This window comes from Vollenhovia emeryi, unplaced genomic scaffold (genome assembly GCF_000949405.1).
Source record: "Vollenhovia emeryi isolate VEMERY1.0 unplaced genomic scaffold, V.emery_V1.0 DF939246.1, whole genome shotgun sequence".
Lineage (NCBI taxonomy): Eukaryota > Metazoa > Arthropoda > Insecta > Hymenoptera > Formicidae > Vollenhovia > Vollenhovia emeryi.
The window spans coordinates 65664-75468 of record NW_011967120.1 but is presented as its reverse complement, the minus strand read 5'-3'; the positions used below and the strand labels follow the sequence as shown (position 1 = coordinate 75468).

The 9805-nt window shown below is 38.9% G+C and overlaps 1 protein-coding gene across 1 annotated transcript in view; it reads right to left on the bottom strand.

The window, feature by feature from the left end:
- Window positions 1-200: 200 nt before the first annotated feature.
- Window positions 201-9805, bottom strand: part of LOC105559983 (innexin inx1) — a 12469-nt gene continuing 2864 nt past the window's right edge. The window contains exons 2-4 of the mRNA XM_012008681.1: window positions 4691-4798; window positions 3511-3666; window positions 201-2785 (exon numbers count right to left, since the gene is read on the bottom strand). Of these exons, the coding sequence (XP_011864071.1) occupies window positions 2207-2785; window positions 3511-3666; window positions 4691-4798 (843 nt within the window). The 3' untranslated portion in view covers window positions 201-2206. The remainder of the gene's footprint in view (window positions 2786-3510; window positions 3667-4690; window positions 4799-9805) is intronic.

Here is a 9805-nt window from a genome sequence, read left to right as displayed (position 1 = left end):
ACCGACGAACCGAATTCTCGATTATGTGAACGGAATAAAAATCGATACGCTTTGAGCGCTTCGAGCAACCGGCGAACACCTATTGAATATGGTACAACTACTTTTCATCATTTTGTCTCTAATGAAAAAAAAATTTAAGGTCGGAACACCCTTTATATTATACACGCCTATTGTATTATATACATAAATATATAATATAAAGCGTATATAATATAAAGGGTGTTCTGACCTTAAATTTTTTTTTCATTAGAGACAAAATGATGAGACGCAAATGTGAAAAAATTTATTTTATTCTTTAAAGATGTAAAGTTAATTTTTCTTTTTTCAAGATAGCTGAAGTTAAGATATTAATTTTTATAATTTGAGAATAAACCCATTCTCGACAACTCAATAACTTCAGAGTTCTCGTGTTCACATATCAAAAGACAGCTAGAATTTCATTTCGCGAATGCGCATACGTTCGAGAATTACCGTCAGATTACTTTACAAATAATCACTTTAAATAGTTGTGTAAAAAGTAGTTGTACCATATTCAATAGGTGTTCGCCGGTTGCTCAAAGCGCTCAAAGCGTATCGATTTTTATTCCGTTCACATAATCGAGAATTCGGTTCGTCGATCGTGACGGCCTTGGAAAAAGGTGCAGCGTGTAATCTAACTGTTAACATTGGATTAAGCGGTTTCCGTTGCCTGTCTGCATAAAATGACCGATGAAGTTGCAACTTATCGTGACGTTACAAACCTGTCGCGACATTTTCAGCGAACGTTTATCCATTCGACGGAACAGACACTTTACGAGTGATGTACGCGTCATTGCTATTCCCTACACGTCAATTAAGGGAGAAGAGGCCACATTAGAAAAGTGCGTGATTTGGATTACATATAAATCTCTGTTAGCTGTTATATAGCGTGTTCTAGAACTCTCGGTTTCAATTTCAGCGGCAGAAACATACATGATTCTTTGCGCTGGTATCATTTGGTATCGATTTTTCTACGGCTAAATTTTACGTTTGACACGTTTGGCACAACCAATATTCTGTACAAGAAAAGACAAAGAACGACCCTTTGTAATTTTTGCTTGAGAAAAATTGATTGCGACATTCATTGCCGTCGAAATTAAAGCGGAGAATTCCGGTACCGTCCAGTATATAATTTTATCTTTCTATAATTTCGATGCGAATTGTCCTCGCGTTTCAAACGCGTATGCGTTTGCATGTATAGATGTAAAGCTAAATATAAAAAAGCAATAGACCACTCGAAGAGGTATTAGCCTGAAAAGTGATTCTAACGCAATCTTGGTATGGACGCGAGCAAGTAAGATTTAGATCAATTTTTAGCACCCGTCATGTATAATTATAAAAATTAATATCTTAACTTTAGCTATCTTGAAAAAAGAAAAATTAACTTTACATCTTTAAAGAATAAAATAAATTTTTTCACACATTTGCGTCTCATCATTTTGTCTCTAATGAAAAAAAAATTTAAGGTCAGAACACCCTTTATATACGCCTATTGTATTATATACATAAATATATAATATAAAGCGTATATAATATAAATATAAATCTTACTTGCTCGCGTCCATACCAAGATTGCATTAGAATCACTTTTCAGGCTAATACTCCTCTTCGAGGGGTCTATTGCTTTTTTTTATATTTAGCTATTCTAATTTAGCTATTCTAAATATATTTTTCATAAAAATAAATTTAAATTTAGCTATTCTAAATATAAAACTATTTCGTTAAAAATCTCATTCAGTATGAGATTGAGTACAAGATCACTGCATTAATCTTTCCCAAGTAATTTGCGTTTATATATGTTAATTGAATTCCGCCAGATACAGATGTGCATGCAATATAAAAATATCTATTAAAAAACGACCAAAAATGAAATGCACATAATGTGCTTAGAAATAATTATTTGGAAAAGATTAATTACACTTACAAGGCGATTCAGAATATTCTTCTAACTTTTAAACAAATAAATGATAAAAACAATTACGACACATCATAAAGCAACCCAATTATACGATTGATCGGGAACGATATTTTTCTGTATCTGTAGTTTTTAAAAGTTAGAATAATCCTGAGAATAATAGTGAATCGCCGTCTACAAAAAGGATGCGCCGCGAGGTGCGAGTCAGTCCGTATTTAAACTAAAAAATTCTCATACTGTACAGCGCAAGGTACGCGTCCAAAGGTCTCGCAGTTACGCGGTCACGGGCTTCGAGCTGGTATTGCCCATTTTCTTCGTAAACTCCATAAGGAAATCCCTGTAGAGGAGAGAGTCCATGTTGGATGAGAGAATATAAAGTATCCACCAGTCGCCGAGGTCAACTTTTCTGCTGACGCTCTGACAAGTCTCGATGGGCAACAGTCTCGTAGACAGGTGCAGCAGCCTCGACCGTATTATCGGGGCAAAAATGATCAGCGCTCGGTATACCAGCAGACCGATTAACATGGCGCCCAGTATCAAGAACCAGAACCAGATAAAGATGTATGTCTTTTCGTTGACGATGTTCAACGGCAGAATGCAGAGAGAATCGTGTTGCTGTATTGAGCCCGAGGGTCCGTATTTGTGGAATATGCACTTGGTAACGCGGGGAAACACGTAGACCATGGGGTCAATTCGATCTTCTTGTGGTGTGTCCGAGAATTGCAGTACTCGCAGACCGTAGCTGAAGAATTCGCCTTCGAAGAATCGATTCATCAGATAGAGCTGGCCGACTATGTTGACGAGGCACAGAACCTCGCAGGCGAAGTACCGATACACGTACGTGTTGTGATTCTGTAAGCACAATTCGTCGCTGAATTAAAGCAAATTGGACTCAATGAGAACGAATTGGACTTAACGCGGTCATCTCCCTCTCTCATCATTGCCCCTCCCTCGTCTCCCTGGTCGTCCTCCGACATTATGCCTAAGTGACACCGGGACATCACGCGTAATCTATTAAACGCAATGCAGTACAACTTAGCTCCGTCGTAAGAAATTCACATTACACTCTAAGGAGAATTCAAATTAGAATTTACCAAATATTTTACATGCAAAAACCTTGCATTTGACTAGGTGAATAGATAGAATTTATCAAGCGTCTCAAGAAATTAGAATTGTATAATATCTATGGATGATCTGGATTAAAATTTCCCAATTGTTTAATATTTTAAAAATCTAATGAAAATCATATTTATCTCTTTAAATATTAGATCATTACAAACACTGCTTCTTTCAATCATTTTTAAGCTCAACAATTCTCGAGAAGTCTAAATTTAACCTTCGGGTATATTTTGGCAACATTCTAATGCGGGGATATTGTAGCTAACGATAACAATGACACGTGCGACGTTGTTGAAACCCAGTAAGTAGATATCAGTGACCACCAAGGGCGACCAGATACCGGCTAAATAATGGATCAGCTTCTACCTTCTCAAAACTTTTCGCACGTTACCACTTTCCATCTGCCAATCAATTTGCTCGATCAAACTTGTGGAGCCGCTTTTTGTTCGCGTTCTTACCCTGATGTGCATCATCAAGTAATCCATGAGAACACCCTTCTTCTTCTTTAAGTTGTCCTCGCTATCTATGCCACAATTCATTCCCATGACCAGCGCCTGCATCAGACCGCCCTCCCAGAAGCTCCACAGCCATTGCGGTATATAGCACAAGACCGCCTGTTAACAAAGATAATTATATTAATAGATAAACATTACGTGTAATGCCGCTACGCGTTACAAAAGTTACGAATGCAGATTAGGTTTTCATCTTTTTCCAATTCCCGAAACTGGAAAAAGGGTAAAAATGTGGGAGGATATGGAGAACGAAAAATACGGATAGTCTTTAGAAATAAGCAAATCAATAATTCACGAAATTGTCTTTAATAATTAGTCTGGATGGCCAATATATGTATATTGTCGAATATCCTCCCGGAAAGTCACAGTTATTACTTTCTACCGATGGCACGAACAGTGGTCAAAGTTAAACTCACGAAAAGAAAACAAGCTGTTAGTCTTTCGATAGATCTCACATGACTGTTTTTAGCGATGATCGATCCTTTATCAGGAATCAAGTTCAACGATCCCCTGCGCAAACAATCTCGTGCATCTCAGTATCGTATATTTAATAACCCTCCGAGATATCTAATTGCCCACAAAAAGTAACTTAAACCGAGATAAAAGTTAATCTGCATCGGTGCAAAATGGACACGAGTCAATTTTACGACGTCAATTGTGTTATATTTATCGATGAAATTTATCGAAGCGGGGAAAATGGGCTCAAAAGTTCGACATTATCTTCCTTCACAATATTTTCTCGCACGTACATATTGCGAATTTAAAAAATATAGAATTCTCTCTCTACTAAATCGCGTTCGAAAATGGGCTGAGAAATTACAGTGCATTTTTTTTTCAACATTTCCTTCCATCTCACAAATGTAACTGCATGAATCTTAACAGACGGATACCAAAACGACCATTTATGATCTCCTACGCGCGAGTCCGCACGTGGGCCGCGGTCGGCCGCCAGACACAAGGGACGAATCAGCGGGAAGACCGGCGGGCGAGCGTGAGGAAGGGACGACACGCCGAAGGAGACCTCCGAGGGTCCTCCGTTCTTGCCTGGCGCGCGTTCGCTGTGTCGTACGTGTGGCAAGATCGCCGATAAAAGAAAGGCGGAGAGATGGGGTTGTTTTCTGCTTACCTGGAAGAACAACACGAAGCAGACCCACTGATAATACGTGTAGTATTTCCTCGCGTCGACATCCCCGAAGTCGTTGGCCACTCCAGGATGGGCGACCTCCACGCCGACCTGCGGAAACACGAAACTTCAGCGGTGCGACGATAACGATGACACCGCGCGCTATATGCATCTCAATGCGCGATAAAGCCATTTGACCCTTCTTAGATGTCGATAACGAGAAACCTCCCCTCCCGCCGTCCCCCGCGTCGTTTTATTAGAAGTTAACGCTGGCACGTCTTCGCCGTACTCGGCAGCGCGTCTCCTTTGCGTAACAATGCGCGACTGACGAGCATTTTCTGACTGGATACTTTCTTGTGCTTAGCGGATTCTAATCAGGGAGATCAGACGCGTATATTACCACACGGGAAATTTTCTTTTAAAATTCATCCTGAAAATTATGTAACGAGGAAAGAGAATTTTATAAGTTTTTTCAAATTGTACCATATACATTTTACTCGAGGAGTAAACCGCTGACCAAAATCAGGTACACCAATGCCTATCTAATGCCCACTGAGCATTACTCTATCTTATTATCTTATTTCATTTATCTTGTTTTATCTTATTTTTAATGTCCCAAAAATGTTTAGTAATGCCCAGTAATGCCGCAAATCTGTACACCATAATGCCCTCAACAGTTTACCCCTCGACATTACTGGGCATTTTTGGGGCATTAATTTGAGTCGAGGCGGAAACCGCTAACCAAAATCTTGTACACCATGCCCAGTGGGCATTACTTTATCTTATTTTATTTATCTTGTTTATCTTATTTTTGATGCCCAAAAAATATCTAGTAATGGCTGCAAATTTGTACACCACAGTGCCCCCAGCGGTTTACCCCTCGACATTACTGAACATTACTGGGGCCTTTTTGGGGCATTAGTTTGAGTATTAGGCCTTGCTGGGGCATTATAAAGATATAAGATAAAACAAGATAAATAAGATAAAATAAGATAATAAGATAAAATAATGCCCGCGCCATATTGGATACAAGATTTTGGTCAGCGGTTTTCCCCTCGATTTTACTAGTAAAATGTATAATAAATATAATTACTAGTGAAATGTATGGCAAAATTTTATGAAGTTCTTTAAAATGTTGTCTCACGACCATATGATTTTCAAAGTAAATTTTAAAAGAAACTTCTCTCCGTGTACGCGTTCGCTTGCGAAAGGCCCAATTATATCGGGGTAATAGCAGTAGCACAATTCATATTTATTTTTTTCAAATTATTTCATTTATTTAATCTTCCTAATTAGGATATCGCAGGAACGATACTTTAACGGGGTCGTTGATAACACGTCATTGAACGAGAAAATGCACAAGAATGGGAATAATTGTTTCTCGTTTGCTAACTTGCTCTACCACAATTTTGAAAAATGTGCAGCTACAGTTGTAAAAAGACGGACTATTCTAGTACATTTCGACACATAACTACGACTATATGTAACGTGTTGGAGAAGTTTTATTGCAGTCAAAATAAAATGTAGCTCTCAGCTTTTCAAAGAAATTTCTTGTGTCGATTGGTCTTAAAAAATTATTAGCCTATTACGTGAAAATTACGACTTAATATCTGTGAAATAATGATACTTTTTTTTTAGTTATGTTACTCAGATTTATGACATTTTTATCAACGCAGTTTAACTTTAATCTCGGTTCAACTTACTTTATATCTTTTTCCAGTTTTACGAATTAGAAAAAGATAAAAAGTAATTTAAACCCAGGTTAAAGTTAATCTGCACTGGTAGAAACGGGCATTAACGATCTTTCAGATCGCTAATCTGACGTCAAGTTGGCAAATTCATTTATCAACTTTGACATGAATCATGGGAAACAATTATTCTCGTTCTTGGGTAAAAAAAATTGTTTCTTGTCGATAAATCAGTATAATCGATACCATCACACTTAGGCCCGGTTTCACCATACGTCGTTTAACTTTGATCTAAGTTTAATTCACGTTTGTCTCTTTCTAAAGTAACAGTTCGAAAGAGACAGAGGCTGAATTAAGCTAAGCTTAAAGTTAAGCGATGTTGATGAAACCAGACTTTATACACACATGAGCACAATCTCTTATCTTAAAAATATCACCGACTCAAGGCTAACTAAGGGAAGGGATGAATAAATTTGTTAAAGATAGCATTTATATATCGCAACGCAGCGGATTGAAAAAAAAGGCTTCCTCTCGCGAAGGTGACCGAGAAAAATTTACACGGCAATCAACATGGTGATTTTCATCGTCGTTTTTTCCACGTTCGCGTAAAGGCGACTTACCAATTCACACGTCTATAAATGACGTTGACGGCCGAATTTCAAACAACTTGCAGAAGCCTTGTATGTACAAGTTACAGTCGAGCATACTTACGTTGCGTTCACGTTAAATGCTCTTTTCGTTTCCTGTGATTCTCTAATGTTCGCGTGTACAAATTTCAGTAACAATGCAACACACGGGGCTACTTCCTTCGATTCGATTTCCTTGTACCATTTTGTTACATCGCGGCATGTAAGAAACTCAATTGTTCCGCGTATTTCAATCCAATTCGTGGCCGATTGCCTACAATTTCAAACATCTCGTTCCAATCTGTGTTGGATTAATTATCCCCGCCTCATTAATCATGTAAATGGCAAATTCCCTCTGCTTATCCTCGCGCGTCTGATGATGTTCAAACACTTCGGAGCGAAAATGTCGATCTCGTCAAAGTTTCCGCCGACAAATTCTACGAATACAATCCGTAGCAGAGTCTGCGCCTCAATCGCGGAATTCGAACGATTAAAATACCAAATTATCGATAACGATAAAGGGGCTGTTTACGATGTACAGATCGCGAGTGCCGTGATCTGCAAGATTCGCGCGTGAAAGACGCGTGTGACGAAGCCATATATCGAGTTTATCGCGTATGGAAATCGAATGCCGATCGTATTGTACCCGCTGCCGACCTATTTGATCTCGAAGTCTGTAAACGTGACAAAATCTCTCAACCGCGAAGCGATATCGCGTATCGAAGGCGATATTATGCTACAGAATGATGTAACGAGATGAGAAAATCGCAATACATCCGAGTCCGGAGTAGCCAAATAATAAACTGTCGAACGAGTGTAAAGTGGTTTCATTGTCAGATGCACGGCAGATGCATGGCCGAGGGTTAAACCGCCAACCAAAATCATGTACACCAATGCCTACTAAGAGCCACTGCTAACCGAAAGTTAATTAATTCTGTCTCTTTTTAAATAACTGAATAGAAAAGCTCACAAATAGATTTAATATCGCCAGGAATATAAAACAAATGATAAGTAGTTTTTTAAAACCGACCTACACTGGCCAATGTTTTTATTTAAAAAACAAACGACGTTTCGGTCCCGGATTTGGACTTTTCAAGTAATCTGCAAACGTATAATACATAACTTGGCACTAAGCCTTAAGGCACGGGTTTTCATTGTCTGGTTAACTGTTAATCAGCGGTTAATCGACTCTCCATCTTTTCTTATATTATTATCTAATTGTAAGAAGAAACGGACAATCTCCTAAACTGGTTAATATTTAACCATCAAATGGAAAACCGGGCCTAAGGCATTGAAATTCGATAGTAATGCCCAGTGGGCATTACTTTATCCTATTATCTTATTTTATCTTTCTTATCTTTCTAGATTCTTTATAAAAGTCATGTATGTACACCAATGCCTACTAATGCATTGAAATTCGACAATTACTATCTTGTTTTATCTTTGTAGATACTTTATAACGCCCCAGCAAATAACACCCGCTAATGCCCCAAAAATGCCTAGTAATGCCGCAAATCTGTACACCACAATGCCCTAAGCGGTTTACCCCTCGGCTACGGCTTTCTAGAAAAGAAACCACCGCAGAGATTAGCTATGCCCGCGTTTGACGGCTCTCGGCCCGATAAGTTGCGCGTCAGTCGGTAATACAATCTGTATTCGATTTCCGTATGTGATAACTTTGCGATATACAGTCTCGTACGTATATGTAACTTTTGTTCGACGCGCGAATGTCGACGAATATCGAATACCCAGTGAGAAATGATTCGTCGATCGATATCGAAACGATGTCGAATCGACGTCAATTTGACGGTATTGATGTCGATTCGACATCGTTTCGACATTGATCGACGAATCATTTCTCACTGGGTAGCGGCGACATTTACAGAAGCTGCCGATTAAACAGTGGACAAAGTCCAAGTACTTCAAAATAGAAGAAGAAAAAAGGTTAACGAAGTAAAAACGCTTTCGTGGAACGGACGAGAATTAGATACTCGTAAGAGAATGGCGTGCACCGAGGATGCACTTTCTAAGTAATTTAAAGTGATTGTCATCGACTGGCGGTTATGTAACCAAAGATTGGCTCGTTAATCACTTCTCTTGAAACATCTTCCACAGATACTCGCGGAGTAAATCAACCGTGCTCGCGCAAACGTTATACGGTCGACAAATGTTGGCCAGTCTCTACTAATGCAGATTTAGATCCCGGTTTAAATTACTTTTTATCTTTCTTCAATTTGAAAAACTCGAAAAGGAGATAGAGCAGGAGAGTTACGAGATTCAAATTAAACTGCATTGGTAGAACCGAGCAAGAGGTAGCGAGTGGTCGTGAAAACCTTTTCCTCCGCGAAATTTTTAAGAAAATTTATTCGCAAATGGAGAAATGGCGTGCGACGAGAGCTTCGTCTCAAGTAAACGATACACAACGCGTTACTGTAACACGACAGACAATACTAGCGATCGCATTGCGCTTACTCCATTAATTTTAAGTAACAAAATAGCCACGGTAAAAAAAAATGGCTTTACCAGCAAATTGGCGGCAGATCCGAGCATGAGAAATTGCAGTGGACGTTAAACCGCGATCATCATTTGATTTCCGCGGCTAATCCACCGTCATATTTGACCGTCAAACTTCACTTCCGCCGACAGCGCGCTGCAAATTTCTGGGACTCAATCGTGAATCTTTTTCTTTAGCGCGAACTCGTGAGAAGTGAAAAAACTTTATCGATAATTATTAAACTCGTCAACAAAGTTTTTTTCACTTTTCACGAGTTCACGCCGGAGAGAGAGAGAGAGAGAGGAGAGAG